Source organism: Malaclemys terrapin, chromosome 7 (assembly GCF_027887155.1).
Source record: "Malaclemys terrapin pileata isolate rMalTer1 chromosome 7, rMalTer1.hap1, whole genome shotgun sequence".
NCBI classification, from domain to species: Eukaryota; Metazoa; Chordata; order Testudines; family Emydidae; genus Malaclemys; species Malaclemys terrapin.
In genome coordinates this window covers 5,162,405-5,187,438 of record NC_071511.1, presented here as the reverse complement: position 1 = coordinate 5,187,438, position 25,034 = coordinate 5,162,405, and the positions used below count along the sequence as shown (strand labels likewise).

Here is a 25,034-nt window from a genome sequence, read left to right as displayed (position 1 = left end):
CTCAGTGGTAGCAGATGACATAAAAAGGAGTAATGGTCTCAAGTTGCAGTGGGAGAGGTTTAGGTTGGATATTAGGAAACACTTTTTCACTAGGAGGGTGGTGAAGCACTGGAATGGGTTACCTAGGGAGGTGGTGGAATCTCCTTCCTTAGAGGTTTTCAAGGCCCTTGACAAAGCCCTGGCTGGGATGATTTAGTTGGGGATTGGTCCTGCTTTGAGCAGGGGGTTGGACTAGATGACCTCCTGAGGTCCCTTCCAACCCTGATATTCTATGATTCTATGACAGGACTGTAGGGGGAGCTTGTGTGCTAACTCCTGGCCAAAACAAAAAAAGTGTATTTAGGAGGATTTTTAAGGAGTCCCAGAAAATAACATTTAGGAGCATGGCTAATCTCTCCACTTATTTTAATGGATTTGGGATTATTTTTGTGGCACATTCCCATCAAAATCTAGCAGGTAATCAGTGTAAGTAGATTTGAAAACCTATCCATGTCAATCTGAACATCCACTGTATTTCTGAAGTTCAAAACAGTGCCACTGACACCTCATTATTATTGTTTTGCTCCAAAAGTTTGCCTACCCCGTTCCCATAATTAAGTCCCTTTAAGTCTTAAACATTTGGCATTTTAAGAAACAACCTGGAGGCCAAACATGCAGAGGGCGGATGAAAACCATGTGGAATAAGAATTAATCAGATCCCTTTCTCTTGTATTTTCCTGAAGGTATTTAAAAGTAAAAAATCTAATTACTGTCAACTGTACTTTAAGTTTTCAGCGATGTAGCCAGCAGAAAGCTGTTATTAAAACTACTTTATAATTGCCTCTTGTACTCTGCTTCCCACATGAGCAGCATTATTTTACTCACAGCTAAAATCTCACAGTATTGGCTTCATAACAGAGCCTGTCAATCAGATTCCACCAGATGATGCCAGAAAAAAATAACTAGCTAGAAGCTGTGTCTCTTCTCCCCTCTCCCCCCATGCTATTGGGGCTCCGTCTCGCCTTTTATACACCCACTAGCACCCCAGCTCAGCAATGCGCTTACGACTGTGCTGAAGTCCTACTGACTCCAACTGGACTTCATTTTAAGCATGGGCTTTGCTGAATCAGGGCTTATGGAAAAAAAAAAAGGAGGGTGTTATTCCCCCCCGATTAGAATAGTATCTCACATACAAAACTATGCTTAGGCATCTGAATCCAAATAACTGTCCTGAAATCAACGGGAACCGTGTGCGCTCGGCATCCCTGGAAAACAGACCACTTATTAGGTGCCTTCATGGTGTATTAGCTCTTTACATGTCCCAGTTTGAAAGTTGTGGCCCTTGTTTAGTGTCATGCCTGCGTCTTACCTTTTAAGCCAGCCTTTCTCCCGCTGCTAAATCAAAGGCCGACAGCTCTCTTCCAGCAGTAGGAGGTTTTGCTGCTGAAAGCCAGGAAGTCTTACCTCCCTGTGGACAATATTATATATCCTTCACCCTGACATGCCCAAATCTCTTACTGCAAAACAGGTGACACAGATTGGGCTGGGTTTGTGGCTCTCCAGAGAGATACAACAGCATTCCACCTGAGTGCCCCCTGTGTGCAGAAGGCAGTTTTTGGTGTCATTACTTATTGGAAAATAAGAGCAACAGAGAGTCCTGTGGCACCTTTAAGACTAACAGATGTATTGGAGCATAAGCTTTCGTGGGTGAATGCCCACTTCGTCAGACGCATGCGTCTTAAAGGTGCCACAGGACTCTCTGTTGCTTTTTAGAGATCCAGACTAACACGGCTACCTCTCTGATACTGGAAAATAAGAGTCCTCTCCATTCGCTGGGGTGATAGGAGAACACAGAGAGTCAGAGTCTTGGTCCTATAACCAAATCCCCATCTTCCATCCGATGCTGCTTTTATCTGCTCTGCCTCCCAGCTATGCCATCAGGTAATCTGACTTTGTCAGCATTCCAATTGCCTGCACACTGCTTCGATTCAGACAACAACCCTGTACTGGTGTTGCTCTCTGGTGGCACAGAAGGAAATTACTAACAAATCATGAAGGAGGAAGAGAAGGCAGAATCTCCGGCAGATCAGCGTCACCTGCCGCGAAAGCACGTCGAGTCACCGAGCAGGGCGGAAGGTCAAAGGCCTGAGCTCGAGAGAGACACTGGCATAGCCAGTGCACACATAGCCTCATGAATCTGGAAGGCTCATAGCAACAGAGGGAGAACTAGGACATGATCATTGTCTGATTTATCTGTGGGGCCACAATAGGCAAAGGGCAGACCTGGCCCGGGCCAACAGGCATTTATCCAGTCCGGGTCCCAGGTGAGGGGGCCAGTTTATCAACCCTTGCGTGAGATCAGGACGAGCTGGAAGAGAGCAGTTCACTGTGTCAAGCCAGCGCCTCTCAGAATTGCCTGGTACGAATAATGAGCCCCACGCATCCCTGACCTCCAACGTGGGGAGAGGACAGGCATATCCTCCAACCCACAGCGGAGGTTCAAAGAAATGAGATCTGCACTTTTCCACTGGCAGGGCAAGAAAAGAGGAACTGAGAGCATGGGCAGGAACTTCCCCATCCCGGCCCATCCCCGTTAAAAGGAGCCCTTGTTCTTTGCGTGGGTGATGGATGGTTGAATGAACAGTAGTCACCCGGCCTGGAGCCCCCTAGTGGCCGGTGCGCTGGAGCAACTGTCCTGCAGAGATCCTTCATCTGGAAGATGGCAGTGTTATGCTGTCAAATAAAGAGCTTTGAATGACGCGTGGAACTGGGATAGAGGTTAAGTCACTTTGATTTGGCTTACTCTGAGTGGGGCAGGAGTGACAGAGCCCATCCCCGCAAAGAAACGAGGCATCTTGCATCATTTTGCAGGGGCAACATTTAGAAGAACTTCACCCAGCTTGTTAAAAAGTTTAAGCTAAAGCCCCTTGTGCTGAGTGACCAGCTCTTGAACGGGGTACATGCCTTGGCAGCATTAAAAGAGCAACTGATTCATGAGTGAGACTGAGCAATTCTAAAGGACGCTGGGTTAGGTTCCCATCATGCAAAGGGTTCTCCACACACTTAACTGTGTGCACTGTGAGTAGCCTCAGTGGAGCCAACAAGATGACTCTCGGTGTATAAAGTTAAACACGCACTTGTTTGCACACTCACAAGCCGTTGCAGGCTTGGCATCTTATTCACTCTTAGCTTCACTCATATTACACACACGCTGGTTCCAGCTCTTTTTCTTTCACTGAGTTATTTCTTCCCCTTCCCAGTCCCCACAACTTTTTATTTTATCCTTTGCTAAAAGAATTCCACTCTCCATGTCTGCCTGATGTCAGTGGGACAGGCAAAGGGCTGCCCTCAGGTACACCCAGACAATTCACAATGGCTACAACTGGGACTGCACAGGTGAAATTAGTCTCGGTACCATGGACACGTACAGTCAGCAAAGCCTTCTCTCCAGCGGCCAAGCGCCCTGTGCATATGCACGTAGCTGAAATGAGGCCTGGGACAGGTATGGCAATTTCCTGCTAGATCCTTGAAACTCTTAGTGAATTAAATTTCAGTCTCTTTGGAGTCCATTGTATTAAATGCAAAGGTTCTGTATTACGGGGGGCCTGGATTGCATGTCACTTCTCCGGGGGAGGATGGGATGTGAACCCTGGGACGCGTTAACGACATCAAAGGACTGTACTGAACAATGGGCCAGACAAGAATGGAATTTGGGACAAACAGTGTCACAGTTTGCTTGGGGAATCTTTAGGGGGAGGTGAATGCAAATTACCTACCTCTGATTATGCAAAAACCCAGCTTTGGAAGCTACACTCTGAGGAGAGGGTCACTGGCCATTGATTACCTGTTCCCAGAGGTGACGATCAAAGGCCCAAGTTGTATAAAGGAAAGACTGAATATTCATGGGCTGCTAGTTCTGAGCCAAGGCTGTTGTGAACTGGTCACCACAGCAAAAACATTCTGTGGGATTTGAAGGACTGCCTCCTAGCAAAGCCCCGCTGAAGCTGGGGGTGATCTCTGGTAAGGTTATTAGCACACGTGTAGTTTCTTGTGTGTTATTTTATGTGTTTACTCAGTAACGCTTTTACCTTAAGAATAAACGCACTTGCTTCAGAAGGGCTGCATGGTAGCTTGTGGCTGCTGGCACTCACAGCTGTTCACAGCCTTCAGCGAGAAAGCAAAGTACAGGCAGTTCGGCCTGCTGGGAATAACACAGTGTGGACAGGGAATTGTGAGCCTGGAAAGACCCTGGTGAGGAGGGAGAGAGAGACAGATCTCAGCCCAACAGAGGGGACAGCTGAGAAGCCTGGCATGGGTGCCCTCGAGGGACCACAGAGGAGGAATACCAATGCAGTTGCTCTAACTTGTGACAGGGCAGCCCCTGGACAGATGCTCCACCAGCTGAACCAAACAAGAGGAGTCCTCTGATTGAGCCGACGGGGCCTGCAGTCTTGTCTTAGCTAGGGCTATATCTCGCCTAGAGACAGTGAGCCCGCACACCATCTGTCTCTGGGGAAGGGTGTGATACCTCCTGCCTCCCCCCTGCTCAGGACAGCAGGCTAGGAAGCTGCGATCTCTGGTCTAACCGAATGTCACTCGTGGGCCTGGCCCAAAGGTTTCAGCAGCCAGGATTTTATCACAGACCCTAGCAGTGCGGGTTAACGAACCCACAGGTTAAGGCCTAAATATGTCCTTCCACAACTGACCAAGATCCCTACCAGGACAGGCGTTCTCAGCCTCCGCCCCAAGAAAACCCAAAATGGTTTAAAAGGGATTGAACCCTTGCAGGCTGCGTTAGGATCAGGATCCTGGCCCCCTCCCCGCTCCCTATTTCCAGACACTTGCACCTCAGAGATCGTTACTTACAGGTTCCTCAGGAAGGACCGGCTGCTGAGCGTCAGGATGGAGCCGAAACACCCAGCAAGTCTGCAGGAAGAGCACCGCATGCTTCTCTGCCTGTATGGGTTTTCTGTAAAGGTAAGTTTGGGGGTATTTAAACTTCAGCGCTTCATCACGTAACTAACAAAATGAACACGAACGGATGTGGCCCAGGGATCTTGCTCACCAGGAGTTCAAAGCCTCACACTTACCTTTCCAAACAACTTGGCCATTGAGCCGCCAGGAGCAGGCCCGGCCAGGCCACCTGGCCTCCCCACACTGACACCACCACTATCCTGCAAGGGGGAAGGAAGAAGGAGGGTTGCCACGGAGACAAGCAGCGATCACTGGCTGTGAGCCATAGGGACGTTCTTTGGACATTTGTTGGGATCCTTCGATTCTCTCCCAGGTCAGAGTGTCGGGTGGGGAGAAAAGGAGGAGGAGAGGATTGTTGGGGAGGAAAGGGAAACCTGGAGCAGCCAGGGCACCTGGATGGCAACAAGAGGATGAATGGGAATGGCAGGGCTGTAAAAACTAGCCAACAAAACCCACGTAATGCTTGATGATTTGGACCAGTCTTTTCTAAAGGGGTCACGGATGCTGCATGCTCCATTTTTGCCCAGGCTAACCCTCAAGCTGGACACACAACCCGTGTTGGAAAACGCTGGCCTTAAGGTATGAACTGCATACGCCTTGGGGCTGGAGGTGGTGAGCACTTCTTGAGAGTTCCTGATTCCTCCCACCTCCCACAGGCCTTGGGGTTTGCACTGTGTCCATGCAGATGGGAAACTCATCTTCATGTTCTTCTGTGGAGTCCCTAGGGTGCTTGTCTGCTATCTAGGTAAGAAATAAAAGTCCCCGGCTATCCCTTGGTGCTCTTCCTGTTGTGGCATCATGTGTTTCAGGAACTCCCTGGCGTTCAGCAGCAGATCCTTAAAGAGGAGCCTGAAAAGGGAAAACACAATATCTGTAACCACCAGAATAAATCAGAGTCACTCTAACCACAGGCATCAACTCCATGGGTGCTCGGGGGCTGAAGCACCCACAGAAAAAAATAGTGTGTGCTCAACACCCAATCGCAGCCCCTCCAATCAGCTCCTCCCCCTCCTCCCCAGCGCCTCCCGCCTGCTAGTGATCAGCTGTTCAGCGGCATGCAGGAGGCACTGGGGGGGAGGGAGGAGTGGGGCGGGAAGAGGCTGGGGGGGGGCGTCTTGGGGGAAGGGGTGGAATGGGGCAGGGCCTGGGGCAGAGGCGGGTGTTTGAGCACCCCTCGGGAAATTAGAAAGTCGGCGCCTCTGATCCTAACCCTTCAAACTTCTTTGTAAGGGCCTGAGCTTGTATGAACGTTTGGGTTGGTCTGACTTTACCTATCCCAAGAATTAAGTCTTGCAAACGAAATGGTGAAAATGTAAAGGCCTATTGTTTCAATTAGAGAGACAAGGTGGGGGAGGCAATATCTTTTATTGGACCAGCTTCTGTCAGTGAGAGAGACAAAAAAGCTTGTCTCCCCACCAGAAGTTAGTCCAATAAAAGATATAACCTCCCCCACCTCGTCTCTCTAATGTCCTGGGACTGACATGGCTACAACACCACTGCATGCAACAGTGTAAGATATTGTTTCAGTTGACATGTTAAACGAAAAACAGTTCATGTTAAGATTAAATCTGGTTCGAGCAGGGATTATGAACATGAACGCAAACCATTTATCTTGCCACATGCTTTTCATTCAACCTTTCAGAAGCAATAAAAGAAGCCATCGAAGACAGTGGTTCTCAAAGCCAGGCCGCTGCTTGTTCAGGGAAAGCCCCTGGCAGGCCGGGCCAGTCTGTTTACCTGCCGAGTCCACAGGTTCGGCTGATCGTGGCTCTCACTGGCTGCAGTTCGCTGCTCCGGGCCAATAGGGGCTGTGGGAAGCGGCGCGGGCCGAGGGATGTGCTGGCCACCACTTCCCGCAGCCCCCAGTGGCCTGGAGCAGCAAACTGTGGCCAGTGGAAGCCGCGATCGGCCGAACCTGCGGACGCAGCTGGTAAACAAACTAGCCCAGCCTGCCAGGGGCTTTCCCTGAACAAGCAGTGGCCCTAGTTTGAGAACCACTCATCTAGGAGCCGGTCATCTTTCCTGGACGGAAGGAATTAGGAAACGTGTTTGCAGCTAGGCAGGAAACCTTTACCATTGAGCCCCCTAGAGAAACTGGGTTCTTGCCTGAAGGAGGAAGGAAAGTAGGAGTGAGGTAATGGCTAGGACATTCATCTAAAGCTCGATCTCTCTAGGAAGCAGACAGATGGGAGTGTGGCATTGAAAAACCATGAAAGACCTGAGGTGGATGCAGGACCTGAACACAAAAATGAGTTAGATATCTATTCCAATTCTATGCATGACATCACTGCCCTATATAGTTTATTATCATGAAATGCAAGGGTGTGTGTTAATCTCATAGGGAGGAATCTTGTACAGTGCTGACATATGAGAAACCCAGCAATCTCCTGAAGACAGAACGATGTGACCTGGTCAAAAGAAAAGAAAGGATATACCTGGTCACCAACAGCATAAGCCTCTCAAGTAGTATTAACAGTAGGATCAGATGCAGGAGACCTGTATGTCCCCTGTGAATGAAGGGGAATGATGTATTTTTTATGTTTGTGAGTTAGCGGTGGTACAAGTTCTTAAGGGAGAACATTTCCTGGAGAGTCTTTTTCCTACAAAGCCGTGGGTTTGTCCAAGTTCAACCGTCATAGATTTTCTGTGGAAATCATTTCATTGGTGTCAGACCTGTGCACATGTTGGGAGGTAGAATATTCAAGAGTTTCCTATTATTTCATGAAGATAGGGACCCTGAGAAAATTCACAATCTTACAAACACTCAGCTTTGGTCTACACTGGGTGGGGGGGGGAGAAATCGATCTAAGTTACGCAACTTCAGTTACGTGAATAACATAGCTGAAGTCGACGTACTTAGATCGACTTAGTGTGGTGTCTTCACTGCGGTGAGTCAACTGCTGCTGCTCCCCCATCGACTCTGCCTGCAACTCTTGTGGCGGTAGAGTACAAGAGTTGATGGGAGAGTGTTCGGGGGTCGATTTATCACATCTAGACTAGATGCGATAAATCGATCCCCACTGGATCGATCGCTGCCTGCCGATCCGGCAGGTAGTGAAGACATACCCTTAGGTACGTGAATGACTTTACTTGGGCAAGTAGTACTGTTGAAGTCAGTGCAACTGGTCACCTGAGTAAAGTCAGTCATGTACAAGATTTCAGAATTAGGCCCTAAAATTAAAGTTTTACTCCCAGCAGGACTATAGAACAGAGACCAGCCTGGATCCTTTTCTGCTTTGTGTGCTATGCACAGAACAGTTAATCAAGTCCCAGGTGCAGACTCTTTAATGATGTTGTGCATGAGCCAAAAAGACTGAAGCTGGGCTCTTTCAGATCCCAGGCTGAACGTTCGCAGGGCTGGATATTGGAAGGGTGCTTTTCACTTGTTAACCGTGTGTGTGAGATCTGGAAGTCATGAAGACACAATGGTCATGGATCCTCCAATGCTTATCAAAGCTGAACCCAGGCCATATTATCGAAAAACTGTGCAGAAATGGACATGTCTCTTTCCATGAGACATCGGATGATAACGAAGGAATGGAGTAAAGCAGAAAATATTTCACCAACACCAAAGCATTGTCCCCTACTTTCTCCAATATGCAACTATTCTTGCAGCTATTCAGTAATTACATTGAGTCACTTTTGCAGCTCTTTTTAGCCCACTGTAGCTTTGTTTCACTACAATTTCTTTATTAAAACAGAGTACCTTCCTTTCCCCCTTAAAGCGATTAGCATGTCGTTCACATTACTCTTTGGATGTAAATCGAGCTATTCCCAACAGCGACTCAAAAAATACATAATCACTATAATTACTGCTGGCATCTAATTAACATTCAACTTCCTCTCTACAGCAACTACAGCTGGACAACCCATTTATTTCAGGCTAAAACGAATAGTCTCTATTATTTCTCGCCACTCTTAGCAGCCCACCTGTGTCCAACTTAGCATAAGTTTTAACCTGGCAAGCGACAAAGACAATGATAGGTTTCAGAGGGGTAGCCGTGTTGGTCTGTATCAGCAAAAACAACAAGAAGTCCTTGTGGCACCTTAGAGACTAACAAATTTATTTGGGCATAAGCTTTCGTGGGCTAGAACCCACTTCATCAGATGCATGGAGTGAAAAATACAGGAGCAGGTATAAATACATGAAAGGATGGGGGTTGCTTTACCAAGTGTGAGGTCAGTCTAACGAGATAAATCAATTAACAGCAGGATACCAAGGGAGGAAAAATAACTTTTGAAGTGGTAAGAGAGTGGCCCATTAGAGAGAGTTGACAAGAAGGTGTGAGTAACAGTAGGGAGAAATTAGTATTGGGGAAAAAACACTCCCATCTTTATTCAGGCCTAATCTGATGGTATCCAGTTCTGCAGCTTCACGCTGGAGTCTGTTTTGTTGAAGAATTGCCACTTTTAGGCCTGTTATTGTTAAAGACAATGATCCGGAATGAGTCAACCCCCTCCCCTCCCCTGTATGTGCTATAAGATTTCCGACTGAAATGGATTATACAACAACTGTGAGCACTGATAGCAATTTCCACTAATTATACAGCTGCTTGTTATATTAGTTCCCTTGACCAGGCCTCTGAAAAAGTAAACAGCTGTGCTTACACTGAATTGCCCACTGCCTTCTTCAATATTCAGGGCTTGATTCAGCAGACTGCAAAATACGGCCTTCTGGGTTGCAGAGAGTGCTGAGTACAGGGGTGAATACATCCAGGAGAAAGGTCAGTCTAGCTGGCAGACAACGGGGGGAATGATGGTGGGGGGGCAGAAGAGCACTGTACTGGGAGTTGCAATGCTGCACATGGAGGGAGAACAGAAGGTCAATATGTATAACCGCTTCACATGCTAAACACACTCATTTAGCACTGCACAATTCCTATGGCCCCAATGCTGGAATAACTCCCGCGCACGTTTCTCTAAGGGCACAGCTACACTGCAATTAGACACCCACGGCTGGCCTGGGCCAGCTGTGTCCGGCTCGCAGGACTCAGGCTAAGGGGCTGTTTAATTGCAGTGTAGATGCTCGCCTGAGCTCTGGGACCTCCTATCTCGCAGGGTCCTAGAGCCTGGGCTCCAGGCTGAGCCTGAACATCTACGCTGCAATTACACAGCCCTGTAGCCCGAGCCCAAGTCAGCTGTCACAGGCCAGCTGCAGGTTTTTAACTGCAGTGTAAACGTACCCTAAGAAAAGATACAGACTGAGCCAGGTCTGGCCCCTGCCTTCGTTTTCATTATACTGAGAACGCCCCTAAATCAATGGGCTCCTAGAGGTAGAGGGACTCCACTAATGGCTGTCTCATTTTTAGAGCAAGATGGAAGTTCTCCTTCACTTAATAATAACGATACCCATAGCATTTGTATGGTCAGTAGCATGTCCACAACCCCTCCCCTGGACTGTAGCAGCAGCGGGCTAGTGAGTTGCCTGGGTCCGAGGTCTTTTTCTTCCAACCACGTGTAACTCTTATGGGCACGGCCTTTTGAACACAGGCTTTGTTTAGGGGATGAGGATTTCGGTCTTTGGGACATTGGTGCATACTGAACTGCGAAGGCGGAGACAGGAACAAGGACATAGCCTGTGCCTAGGTGGTACCCATATGTAAAATGGACCAGCAAACATTCATTTGTTTTCAGCTTACAAGGTATATCTCTGGTACTAGTGGAAAATAGCTCAAAGGATCCACCCATCAGGGAACTGTTGGGTCCTGCCTGTTTTGATTGCATTAATAAACCCAGTTGGAGGTTAGAGGCCTGTAGCATGATTTGGTAGTATTTAAAGGGTCCCAACTACTCTGATAAGACTCACAATGTTTAACTGGGGTCAGAGAACAGGCATTACTGTGCTTATGTGGATCATCCAGCTGGTGGAAAGGGAGGTAGGAAGAGATGACAAACTGGGGAGACACACAGGAGAAACAAAAGTGGGAGAAACAAAACCCAATTCCCTTTCCAGCCTCTGGCTAGAATGTGGCAGCTCTGCATGTAGGATCTACTCATGCTGGGCTAGATCCTTGGATGCAGGGCTCCATTGACATCGACGAGGCTATGCCAAAGTCTACCAGCTACGGATCTGGCCTACTCCACTTGCCTATTTTTAACTGCCATCAAGCACAAGAAACCAGGTCTTCCTTCCCACTACCTGGTCCCACTCCCAGGTCCAACCCCCAGTACAGACTCCCATAATGCCATTGATTGCCATGAGCTGATGCGCTTTGTTGAATGGAAAAGGCAGAAGGCCAGTCACCGCATCTCCTTGCCGTCTGCCCTTGGAATGCCCTTGTGTGCTCTGCTGCACCAGCGCAGCAAGCTCGTGCCTGGGGCGGCGTGCTGGTCGCTGTGAGGGCGGCAGTCAGGCAGCCTTTGGCGGCGTGCCTGTAGGAGGTCCGCCAGCCCCATGGCTTCGGTGGCAATTCGGCGGCGGGTACACCAAGGCGCAGGACCAGTGGATCACCTGCAGAAATCAATGGCAATCAATGGCATTATGGGAGTCTGTACTGGGGGTTGGACCTGGAAGTGGGAAGGAAGACCTGGTTTCTTGTGCTTGATGGTAGTTAAAAATAGGCAAGTGGAGTAGGCCAGATCCTTAGCTGGTAGACATTGGCATAGCCTTGTCGATGTCAATGGAGCCCTGCATCCAAGGATCTAGCCCAGCATGAGTAGATCCTACATGCAGAGATGCCACACACATTGTCAGTATGTTAATACTTTACACGACTGATGATCAATATCGTGAGTGTACAAGAACAAAGGGGGAAGGAACTGACACAATTACACAGCATCTGGGATACTAAACCTGGTTATTTTTAATAGTCTGGCAGCTTCACTCTGCACAAGCATCACTCATACAAGCAATAAGTCGAGCTGACAACTCCGCCCAATCTTTGCACATGGGGCAGATGCAAAGCCCTTGAATGATTAGGACAGAGGCGAAGCAGGAGGGTGTGCTGAATGTGGAGGCTTGAGACGGCTAGCTTGTAGCTAAATATCTCACCAGCTGCAAAAGTTCATTTCCAAATGGACAAATGTGCCATGTCGATTTCTTCTAAATCACTTCTAAACAGACACTCAGCACCACGGGGGGCTTCCCTCCCGGGGAGTCCATGGAACTCCCATTAGCTACAATGGAAGTCATGTGGGCAGATCTGATGGGATAATGGAACCCTTGATGACTTGGACTGACTGCAGTTTACAAACCTTGCAGGTTTCTGCTTCTGCTGTTTAGCTCCTCATCTGTCATCATGTACAAAAGCCTGGGCTCCCGCTGCTAGCGGGTGTGTAACATTTTTATTGCAACTTCATGATGTGCTTCTTGTTCCGCATCATTCAGCAGTTAGGGGTCAGATCTGCAGCTAACGAAGCTGTGCTAATCTGGCCCCCTCCACAGCTTCAAATCCCACTCCTATCATTCAAAACTCCCTTATTGTCTTCCCAGTGCAAACAGTGTGCTTTATCTTATTATTAGCTTATTGTGGAAGTCTGGCTAACGATGAGAAGTAGAGGAAAGATGACTGATGTAGAAAAGTAACTGTAGCAGAATCTATCCAACTTTTTCAGAAACAGCATACTGCACTGTGCAATAAACACTTGGCCCCACATAGCTTGGTCTGATGGTTCTTTGAGACGATCCCTTCCGCAAGAGAGAAAAGAAGATGACTCCAAAGCCTAACTCAGAGCACAGCATGTTAGTGGTTTGTGCTAGAATGTTTGAGCAGTGGATTTTCCACGCTGGATAAAAACTCATCAGCTTGAATGCTTGAGTACAGTGGAGGAAACGAACAAATGGTGCTTTCTATCGTGCTGCAGCTCTCTCTATTTTTGCCCCTCGCACAATTTGTTCATCCCACATTTCTTTGCTTTTCCTCTGCCCCAAAAGGAATGTTTTGCAGAATAGGCTAATTATGATTAAAATCCCTCAAGCCACCTCAACAAGAAACTAGCCAATTAATGAACGCTAGGTTGAGTGAGGTTTGGAGACAGCACTCTTCCTTAATCTAATTATACCCACTTTAAAAAATGGCAAATAATTGTATATATCTGACTAGTTCCTTTTCCCCACATCCTTTCTCTGTTGCTTGTGTTTTTTGCCTGTACTCTCTCTGGGGCAAAGCCGGTCCCATGCTATGCGCTAATGTGCAATTCTTACATGGGTGAGCCGCAATGGGATGGCTTGTGAGACAATAAGTCCTAGATTTTTAAAAGGTATTTCGGCACTGCTGGGCTCAAAGTTGCAACACCTACCTGATTGAAGAGCCCAAATCTCATTTTAAAAGAAGATTTAGACGTGTAGGAGCCTAAATCCCATTGACCATCGAAGTGCCTAAATTTTGAAAATGAGACAGACGCTGGCATCGAGTCAAGTATCAGAGGGGTAGCTGTGTTAGTCTGGATCTATAAACAGCAACAAAGAGTCCTGTGGCACCTTGTAGACTAACAGATGTATTGGAGCATAAGCTTTCGAAAGCTCATGCTCCAATACATCTGTTAGTCTATAAGGTGCCGTGGGACTCTTTGCTGCTGGCATTGAGTGCAGCAGTAGCTAAATACCTTTAAAAACCTGGGCCAAATTGCTTGCCTACATGTGCGACGTCGTCCTATGCGATTTAGAGAATCTAGCACAATGGTGGCACATTTCAGAGCATCAGGTGCCACTGCATCAGGATCAGGGCATCATGCCGCTGGACGCTGTAAGACGTGCGACTAGATTGCAGAACAGGAATACAGAATATAGAGCCCACGGCGTGGCACTTCAGAGAAATGTTGAGGAGCTTCTAGTCTAATTCAGACCTAGCCCTGCAAGCTCTTCAGGGCTTGGGATGGAGTCATCCTGTGTGGTTGGAGAGCAACGCAATGGGCAAACGCTACCAGACTACAAAGACGAGATAATAAGCCAGGGATGACAGTCAACTAATCACCAGGAGAGCAGAAAAGTCGAGAGTCCCACAATTGTGAGACCCTGTGTCCATCTTTTAGTTATTTCCTGGGAAGATGTAGTTTAGGTCAGCCCTAGGCCAAGGAAGTGGGTCTAGAGGAGAGGGCACAGGGAGACCACCACTCATATGGCACAAAGGTCCCTGGGGGATATTCCTGGCACAGGGAGCTCTACAGGAGATGGCACAGCACGGCTCGTAGTAGGAGTCGTTCAAGGAAGCAACAAGGCAAAGCATAGGAGGTCTAAGCCAACGCCCAATGAAATCAACAGATGTACTCCCATTGACTTCAACTGGGATTGGATCAGGCCCTGAAAGATGGAGACACCTGCCCTCACAGGAGCATCAAATGAAATGTTCTGCAAACTCCGATCCAATTGTCCTGGTCATCGTTTCATTTCAGATTCCTGGCTCATAGCTTGGAAAGGCTTCCCCTAGCGATACAGCTACCATGGCGGGTTTCATGCACTCTCTGGCCTACCGTGAAAATCCCTCGATTGAAAACTGTTTGCTCACATGTGTCAATGGAATAGGGAACTAGGGAACAAACTCAGTTGTGATGCGAAGTCAACATTTCCAAAATGGGGGGAGCCGACCCCCCAGTGGGTCATGGGAAGGTTCTAGGTGGGTCACAGGGCTCTAGGCAAAGAAACACATCTCTGAGTGGCAGTGCGACCCACGTGCCAGGTTCACAAGCGCCACTAGCGGGTCACCTTACTAAGAAAGTATAGAACCGCTGATACAAGTGGATGTAGCTCCCCTTCACTGCTACGTTTGTGTCCTGTGGAAGAGAAGTCGCACCTGTTTAAGCCGGGGCTGAATTTAGTCCCATGGTCTGCGTCTTCCCCTTGCCTATTCCTGATTGAATGCAATAGCAATACAGCTCCATGAAGCTTCCGCTGTGGCCTAGGCGTGTTGACACTTTGAGCGTCCGGTTCTTAGAACCCCAAAACTCACAGCAAAACTGAGCTAAAGCCATCAAGCACGTGACTAGGTTCTCTTGCACTCATAAAGGAGAACAGGTTTGCTTTGCACCTGGCTTCGGTTCACCAAGGGGCTTGCAAAGCTTAGTCAACATTTGTGCAAACAAATCTCGTGCAAGTTTTAGGTTTGCAACTAAAATTGTAAATAAGTGAGTGAAGTTTTTATAAAGTGTGGCACAAGGGCCCGCCCTTCCATGCTGGTTATCAGAACATTAAGTCTGATGTTGCATCTAGTTCCAAACTAATTTTCTTTTGAGAGAATCAGCTACTGCACTGAGATTAGATTCATTTATTTGACCAGCTGGTAGATTACTCTGACTACTGTAACAGCTGTCAAGGTTACATGTCACTTGGGGTTGGGCCACGGTAACAGGCTGATGGAGAAAATGCATAAAAAGTTACGTGAAGCCAGCAAAGTCATCTGATCATTTAGAAGAGAATTAATTTCATCACTGGAGCTGGTAAATCTCTGTCACTCTCAAAAAAAAAAATCAATGCTAAAAAAGCAATGAGTCTCAGATGATGGAGGGGTGTGTGGGTAAGTAATAAATGTAAAAAATAATCCAAATATGTGATCACCTGCCAAAGGTTAATTCTAACCAAAGGAGAAATCATAATGCTAGTATTCGGTGTATAACAATTTAACAAAGATAAGGCCTAAACAACAAAGAATGTAACAAACCAATGAAAACAGCAGCATTAAATACCAAGTTTTCAGCTGGCCCCAAACTGCCCTACATATTTGAACACACAACAATTCATAGGAACAACCCAAAGGAACATGCAAACTCTGCTCTTGCGTACTTGGATGAACACATCACGTAGCCATGTGCCTAAATACTTACTTTGCACATGCAAATTCGCATTAGGAATCACAAATGCAAGATTTGTATGGGGAACTTTTGAGCACGGAGTTTAGAAGCCTCAGCTGAACATTTGCATTTTAAAATTGAGATGGACACTTCATTCTTAAAACTACCCTGTCAGCCTAGGTGCTGAAGCATGTTGCAAGGTGGCATGTAATGCAACTTTAAAATCACCAACCGCCTGAATGCTTATGAAGTCTCCAGGCACAACAAGGGTGCTGGTGGGTGAAGTTAAGACTATAGAGTAATGCTAACAAGGATGTGGAGTAGTAAAGAACAACAACAACAACAAAAACCTAAATATTCATAAGGTGCAGATCTAGGCTACAAGAAGGTGCCATTTCAGAGTCATGTTCTCATTCCTGCACTTCCTGATCTTCCCATATATCTTGCTTTATGCTCTGCAAATGAAATGTCCCATTTCCATAGAGAATGAGAAGATATTTAGTAATCCCAAACATTTAGTTTTCCAACTAATAAATAAAGGTAAAGTCACATCTCAAACATCTTTTATAACAGCTAGAATGGCTTGTTGGTTGGTTTTTGCCAGAGAATGACTTTAAACATAGTCTAGTAAAGACCTTTAAAATTTCCAACTTCTTAGGCTTCTACTGTTACACAATATCCTGCAACTGCCTTGTCATGTTCTTATTTACAACTTTTTCCCTATTTTCATTTGATTTCAGAGAAAGCTAAAATGAGACATTAGATCAAAGAAAGTGATTTCAATTGGAGATGATAAGTTTTGCATAGATCTCCAAAGTTCTACCATTGCCTGAAGATATTTTACTGTAGGAAAGAACTTCAAGTTTCTAGGCTGTCAGTTTCACTTACCACTGATCATTACAGTTGTAAGAAGGACTTTCAGGTAAGAACCAGAAATGACTTTCCAGCATAAAACTTAGTTGCATCATCTTAGTGTTGTGTAGCAGACAATTCAAGGGATTTTGAGGTATGTTTGGAGTCAACCATTGCACTTAGAATAGATGACACTTTCAGTATCAACTACTCTGAACGATTGTGTATACCTTTCTGTACAAAAAAAAAAAAGCTTTTAGCAAAAAGGACAATAGAAAAATCATGGCAATGCTTAACATTTCATTGAGTCATGTAGTTCACATTCATTTGGTCTTTTCTTTAAACGCTCTTATTATTGCTTTTAAGTACAAATCACTGGCTCAGAACATAACTCAATCACACAAGAAATTTATAATACAACAAAGTGTGATAATATATTATAATAGTAGAAGGTTATTGTGATGGAGCGTCTGCCCCACACTGGGCTCTAAGGGGTTAAGAGAAGTCCCTAGGGAGTGTGCACACGAGGCAGCCAATCAGAGAAGGGCTGAGAGGAGCAGCCAGTCAGGGCCCAGCAGGCCCATATAAGAAGAGTTGCAGGGCAAAGCAGCTTGAGTAGCTACTCTACTGCCTGGAGCTCGAGGAGGGAAGGTTAGGCTCCTAGCAGGAGGAAGGAGTGCCAGCACCCTGGACAGAGCAGTGCTGCCAGCAGGGACCGGGGAAGCTAGCGAGAGCTCCTGGCTAGCTGCTAAAACTGGCAGGCTGAAGCCCTGAGGTAAGGAGGAAGAAGGTGCTGGGGGCCATGGGGAAGTGGCCCAGGGAAATGAACTGAGGAGTCAGAGGGGACGCAGCAAATGGCAGCCATCTTCAGGGTCCCTGGGCTGGGACTTGGAGTAGTGGGCAGGCCCAGGTCCCCCCCCTTGCCACTGAGGAAGTGGCCAGACAATGGGCTGCAGTTGCCACTGAGGGAAGTGACTGGACAGCGGACTGCTGGTCCCCCAAAATGCAGGGAGAACAGAGCATGACAAAGACGGAGGGCTGTGTCCTGAAGAAGATGCCACGGTCCTGGGATGCAGAAGTGACAGCAGTGAGACACCACCAGAAGAGGGCACACTGGCTAGCAGCACTAATCCCCAGGACAGCCAGCAGGAGGCGCTGTAGTGGTGAGTCTCTCCCTGTCAGTTATCAAGCAGCAGTACTAGATGTGCTCACAAGAGATGGGCCCAAGTGAAAAAAAAAAACTGGATTCATATTTTGTCTCCTGTAGTAGATTCCCTCCCACCACCACCCTCCCACTCCATTATAGAACTAGCAGGTGGTAGTGAAATTCTAATACAGTTCCAGATTCCAAAGGTCATCCCCTTCCCGGTTCAGGGGAGTTTGAGTCTAGAGTTTGTTTTCAGCCATCTCTAGCATTAATAGTGTTGCATTCCAAATGGTAGGTCAAATTCATTCAGATGCAGAGAACTAAAACAAGGCCCTACTGACTTAAATGAATCTTGCTAAACAACAAGGGGTGCAAAGGCCTTTGCTGCCTTCTGCACATAAAGGGGGAATTTCACCCTTTATGAACAAAAGTAGTTAACATAAAAACCACGGGTCGTATTATGTCTTCATTACGACATACAGCAAGTCTTGGGCGAGGAGGAAAGAATATACCAGCAATTACGAGACATATGATAAGAACTGGCCAATTAGCAATACACACGATACTATAAAATTAGATGCAGATGTTTTTCTATTTAAACATAAAATGGAAACAGAGCATATTCAGTGAGTAACATTTTCAACACATGTATAAGAGCTTCAGGCTATTTAATATTGCACAGCAAGTTCACACATTAACACTGCACAGCATGGGGGAAACTGGAGCACAAAATACCAGTTCACCTAAAAGCCTGTTAAATGAAGAATTCAGATTCCATCCACAACAGAACACCCTTAGTAATTCTTTAGTCAGTTAGCCTTTCGCAATTCTCGGACTCATTTCTTCCTGGACACCTGCTGGTCTGGACCGATTTCCGTACGAGGACCAAGCTGTAGAGACCACTTTGCTGCTCCTCTGCACAGCAGCTAAACCCATCACCACCCAGCGCTAGCTATAGAGCACAGTATACATGCTGGGTGAGGGGACAGACTTGTCATCCAATCCATAGGCTGTCCCGTCTTGGGGATATGCTGTGCCAGAGGACATTAACCAATCTCTAGGCAGTTTCTTGACATACGGCAAGATCCTCCCATACGGCATGAATATGGGGATGAAGTTTCCTGCTACTGCCCCTCCTCTTTGGCACATCAGCACGGGGAGGAGCACACACTCAGCCTGTCTATAGGATGCTGGGTATGTGGACATACAGCTTCGCTGTCCGAGTTGGAGCTTCAAGTTACTACACATTGGGTTCAATCCTGTACTAATGAAGTCAATGGGAGCTTTGCCATTGACTCAATGGGAGAGTGAGTGTGCACTCCGTCAGCAGAGCATGCAGAAGGTAATAAAATAAGCTTATATATATATATATATATATACACACACACACACACACACTTTTTTGCAATTAACTAATCCTTCAAACAAATGGAGCCTCAACTCAGCACCCTATGTCAGTTTGCATGTTAAGACCCATTCTTGTAAAGACGCTGGCTGAGCTGAATTAATGCATCAAAGAAGCGGAAGGCTCTCTTTCAGTAAAAAGCCGAAATAGTCTGTCTTGAGAAATCTGTCACAAGAAGTAGGCATTTTTGCAAGCTCTTTTTCTCACTATTTTTCAGGATTTGGTTTCTCCTTGAACTCAACATGCAAGCATTGACTGTATACTGGTTAAGGAGCACTAGAGGTAAGGCCAATTAAAATGTTTCTGCTTCCACAGAAAACCAAACGGATTCGGCATGACTCGGCCTTCCAGCTTTTTTGTTGATGTAATTATTTAATGAAAATATTTATGAACTGAGCACAGCCTTCAATATTATTTTAAATGACCAAGGTTGCTTCTCAAACAAACAAAGGCATCATGAATACAATATGTGGCACTTGCAGTAGATCCTCCCTTCACCTTACTTGGATTTGAAAGGCTCACAGAAGTAGACTCACTGAAATGTTGCAGGGTTTGTTTGTTACTTCTTGCCCAGTTGGACAAAGGATTTTGAGATACGGGGGGGACAATAAAAAGACATAGATAAACTTTTCAGAGCTATATCAGACTTATTCAATACACAGAAATATATTGATTACTACTAATTATTTATATCCTGGCAACGCTGGGGGTCCTAAACCAACATCAGGGCTCCATTGTGCTAGGTACTGTTGTGAATATACTGGTGCACAATCCATACTAGAGCAGGGCCAGCTCCAGGCACCAGCTAAAGAAGCAGGTGCTCTGGGCAGCCAATACCTAGGGGCGGCACTCCGGCCACTATTGGGGCGGCATGTCCGGGTCTTCGGCGGCGGGTCCCTCAGTCCCTCTCGGAGTGAAGGACCTGCCGCCGAAGAGTGGAGTGACGCGATCGCGCTGCCGCAGCTTTTTTTTTTTTTTTTTTTTTGCGCTGCTTGGGGCGGCACAAAACCTGGAGCCGGCCCTGTACTAGAGGGGGCCTGTGTCACTCCCCCCCATCCCCCCGTACAGCCTTGGGTGCCTCATAATGCCTTGCTGGAGTAGCTCCCACCTGGGCTGCTCACAAACAGCCTTATAGCAAACACCGGTGCGTGTCTCTCCCCTTTAAGGGAATAATATGTCAGTTTATTACCTTAAACAGAGTTACCCAGACACTTCAACTTAAACACATTGGATTAGATAAAACAGTAAAACAAGTTTATTAACTACAAAGATAGATTTTAAGTGAGTACATATAATAAGGCTTAAGAGTCACAAATGGTTATAAGAAAATAAAGATAAATGTTTATTAGTATTTACTTAAGAAACTCTCTTAGTTGCAAAGCAAACTTACCACATGCTCCAGCAGATTACTGACCAAACTTTCAGGTCAGGACCCCTCCACAAGACTCCAAGGGCTGGCTTCTTTAGTCTTCTCAGGTGTGGAGAATGAGGTGGGCAGGGAGAGGAGGAGGGGGGCCCCTTGGTTTGTCCCTCTCTTGAAAAACATTTCCGTCTGAGACTCAGGAGACAGTCTCTGTAGAAGGATATTCCCTGCTGGGTTTTTTTTCTTCTCACCTGTTTGAACTTTGTTTGTTTCCCTCCCTGCTTGATGACTTTGTTTATTGCTTAAATGAAAATTAAGGCAAGCACACATTCCTTCCTTCATTTAGGACACACCTGACTTCTGCCTGAGCAGGGCAGTGGGGTTTGGAACATGTGTTAAACACGTCATTCAGGGAAATCTTATCACTTCACATACAATGTTGCCACAGATTACCAGGACAATACTGAAAAAAGCAAATGATGAGTTTTCAAACGATACAAGGCATCTTCTGCAGTGTAGTTGTTGCCATATCAGTTCCAGGATATTAGAGAGATCAGATGAGTGAGGAAATATTGGACCAACTTCTGACCAATAAAAGATGTTATCACCTACCTTTAGTCTCAAGGCGTACATTGTTCAAAGATCATTACAATAGCCTGCAGGATGTGAACACTGGAGTGTATTTCCTCACAACTGTGGAGAAAGTTCCTGCCCTAACGAGCTTACAATCTAAATAGACAGGACAAAGGGTAGAAGAAAAGGAGGATTTATCATCCTCTGTTTTACAGATGGGGAACTGAGGCAAGGAGAGAAGTAGTTACTTGCCCAATAATTGTACCCAGATGTCCTGAGTGCAAGCTCAGTACCTTAACTGCAAAACCACCCTTCCTCTCAAGAAAGGGAGCCACAGAAGGATAACAGCTCCAGCAAAGGGATTCTGGGGAGAAAATTAAACCCAGCAAGTTTTAAAACTGCTTTCAAATATTTGTGGTATTCACTAATGCATGTTGATGTGAATCTTGCCAGATTTCATTTTAATACAGATAAACAAACATCACCTCCTTTCAAGGTCTGCAAAGGTGTGGAGAGTGGTATGGACTTCAACTTCTCAGTAGCTTTGTGCAAACTGCAGTACCAAATGGCAATTTCATACAATCTCCCTGAATGGAAAACCAGAATGATGGTTAGGGAACTTTTCAGCAAACTCCTTTGAACAAGAAACAATTTTTTTGCATTCAAGGATTATAGAGGAATTGGCAGCACCGCTATTACAGATCAAGTTACAGCAATATCTCACATTTGTGCTATGAAAGTTGAGCGTTTCTTTTCTGTATCATCTGCAAACTCCTATACCAAAGAACTACAGTAACCGTTGCAGTTGTGTTGTTAAGTAGTTGTGGTTTTAACTGAAAGTTAAACTGTACTATACATGCACATGATGTATTGTTAATTGTGTCCAGGCTTGGCAGAAATTGATTTTTAAAAAATATAATTTCAATGGATATCAGTTTATTTTTAAGCATTTTTTCCTATTTTTATTAATTTAAATTTTCTCTGTTGACCAAAGTTATGGTGGGGCACTTAGACAATAGGGGGCAGACAATCTTTTAATGACAGTAGATGCTGAGATTCAAGAAGTTAAAACTTTATAACTGTTAACACAGATTGTCAGCATCACATGTCAAAAATATACAAAGTAAATGTCCTTAAATCAAACTCCAATACGTTCAAACAGCATTTTTCTTACTTTGCCTACTAGTACATTTTGATTATCAGTGGAAATGTTTGTGTGTGTATAGTGAAATCAAACATTTACTGATAATCTAACCTTTCTAAGCCTAATGACATCTGTGCACACTATGCAGAAATGTTTAAAACCTTCTATATGTTGAGAACTTCAACCCAACCCTGATGGAACCAGATTAAATGTGTCAGGTCTGGGTATGGTAGGATAGGAAAACAACCAGATCCACTCGGGTTTGGATAATTTCTCCTCCTGTCCTTGGTCTTTTGTGTGCTTAAAGCTGCCTACGGCACCTGGGATTCCCAGGCGGTCACCCATCCAAGTACTAGCCAGGCCCAGGATGGTTTACCTTCCGAGATCGGACGGGATCGGGGGCGTTCAGTCCGGTATGGCCGTCTCCTGTCCTTGGGGCTGGCACTAAGACTGTATACCCTGCTCCTGCCACCTCTGTGCTGTGTGTACACACACTGAGGTGAGCTGCAACACCTCTACTCTGTAGCACACACAGCACAGCAGGGGGCGGTAGATAGCAAGAACAGGGTATGAGGCCACTGCAATGCCAACCCCATGGGCAGGAGGTGGCAGTGCTAACTCAGGTCGGGGTTGGGCTGGAAAACAACTGGATCCTCTCAAGTTTGGGTCTGGGTAGGTCAGGTCTAATAATTAGGCCAAGCAGACCTCTATTTTTAAGTGAAAATCCTACATGCTTCATAATGTGATATTAAAATAAACTAAATGGAAACAAATGTGGTTAGTCTTGGCCTACAAGCAAACCTCATGACCCACAAGAAAGCAGAGAAAGCTACTGAGGACTTGATGGACGGAATCAAGCAACTCCTTGGTTGGCCTTATACTTCTCCAAATGAAGGTCAAGAAAGTAACACAGAAACCAGAAATCTTTCATTAATTATAAGTTAGGCTGTAAGGAAATACATCATGTTCACTGGCTTTAAAAAAAATCAAAATTAAACTACCCCCGTTTTGACAAGAGTACCTACAATAGCTAACAAGACCACATGTATACATACATAGTAAAATGCCAGAAACTAAGGGTACGTCTACTACCTGCCGGATCGGCGGGTAGTGTTCGATTTATCGGGGATCGATTTATCGCGTCTCGTCTAGACACGATAAATCGATCCGTTGACTGACGCTCGTACTCCACCTTGGCAGGAAAAGTAAGCGGAGTCGACGGGGGAGCCATGGCAATCGACTTGTCGCCGTGAGGACGGCCAGGTAAGTCGAACTCAGATACTTCGACGTCAGCTATGCAAATAGCGTAGCTGAAGTTGCGTATCTTAGTTCGAACCCCCCCACTAGTGTAGCCCAGGCCTAAGTGGCAACATTATTGTAGTTTAGCATTCTCTGAAGCTCACTTGTCACCTGAATATTCATAAGTGAATTTTCAAATCATCAAGTGGGAAATTCATAGATTGAACTCAAGAGGTCATCGAGTCCAGTCCCCTGCCCGCATGGCAGGACCAAATACTGTCTAGACCATCCCTGATAGACATTTATCTAACCTACTCTTAAATATCTCCAGAGATGGAGATTCCACAACCTCCCTAGGCAATTTATTCCAGTGTTTAACCAACCTGTCAGTTAGGAACTTTTTTCTAAATGTCCAACCTAGACCTGCCTTGCTGCAGTTTAAGCCCATTGCTTCTTGTTCTATCCTTAGAGGCTAAGGTGAACAAGTTTACTCCCTCCTCCTTATGACATCCTTTTAGATACCTGAAAACTGCTATCATGTCCCCTCTCAGTCTTCTCTTTTCCAAACTAAACAAACCCAATTCTTTCAGCCTTCCTTCATAGGTCATGTTCTCAAGACCTTTAATCATTCTTGTTGCTCTTCTCTGGACCCTCTCCAATTTCTTCACATCTTTCTTGAAATACGGTGCCCAGAACTGGACACAATAGTCCAGCTGACCAGAGCGGAGTAGAGCGGAAGAATGACTTCTCGTGTCTTACTCACAACACACCTATTAATATACCCTAGAATCATGTTTGCTTTTTTTGCAACAGCATCACACTGTTGACTCATATTTAGCTTGTGGTCCACTATAACCCCTAGATCCCTTTCTGCCGTACTCCTTCCTAGACAGTCCCATTCTGTATGTGTGTAAATTGCAAGTGTCCTGTTCACGTTAGCTGGATTTCAGGGTAGATCTCCCCAAGATACCACTTTAATAACCCACCAGTCACATGTTGTTAGTACAAAACACATTTTATGTGGCTCTTAACATAAAATGGTTTTAGAGGCTACGAAAATTGTGTTTTGAATGTTTTTCTGATAAGCCAGGAGTTAATAGCTGCCCATATGGCACACAACATTTTTGATTAAGAACATTTTAAGACACCTGCATGTACTGCATCTGAAAGGCATCTGTGACCTCTGCTGGAATGTGGGAAAACTGCAACTTTAAAATGAAAAAAATATTTCGCCACAACCGATTAAAACACACGGCAGTTACTTTTGAAAGTCATTCCATCTAGATTTTTTCAAATAGTTACAGTGCCAGAGTGCAATGAAGTGACGGTAGATTATCATTTGTGTTATTATATTGTGAAGGAGCCCAGTCATGGACCAGGATACTATTGTGCTAGGCACTGCACAAACAAATAACAGAAAGGTCCCAAAGAGCTTACAATTTAAGTATGAGACAAAAGATGGATACAGACAGATGGGGGAGTACAAGGAAACAAGAAATGAGAATGGTTGGCAGTGGACGCTGCACACCAGCAACGTAACACTCGTGGAGTTCTTTTGTAGGCTTCACAGCAAAGGAACCAAACTAAACGTCAACGTACAAAATTCACAACATTACATTCAACATGTGATGTGCTT

At 45.8% G+C, this 25,034-nt stretch overlaps 1 protein-coding gene and 1 pseudogene across 2 annotated transcripts in view; both read right to left on the bottom strand.

Moving 5' to 3' along the window:
* The window catches only part of SYNPR (synaptoporin), a 170,989-nt gene that overhangs the window by 78,979 nt on the left and 66,976 nt on the right, over window positions 1-25,034 (bottom strand). Inside the window, exons 2-3 of one of the 2 annotated variants that reach the window (XM_054036360.1) lie at window positions 5,070-5,802; window positions 4,846-4,948 (exon numbers count right to left, since the gene is read on the bottom strand). The exons of the other annotated variant lie outside the window; for it this stretch is intronic. Of the exons in view, the coding sequence (XP_053892335.1) occupies window positions 4,846-4,948; window positions 5,070-5,470 (504 nt within the window). The 5' untranslated portion in view covers window positions 5,471-5,802. The remainder of the gene's footprint in view (window positions 1-4,845; window positions 4,949-5,069; window positions 5,803-25,034) is intronic. 2 annotated transcript variants of the gene reach the window in all.
* LOC128841355 (5S ribosomal RNA) lies at window positions 22,468-22,586 on the bottom strand (annotated as a pseudogene).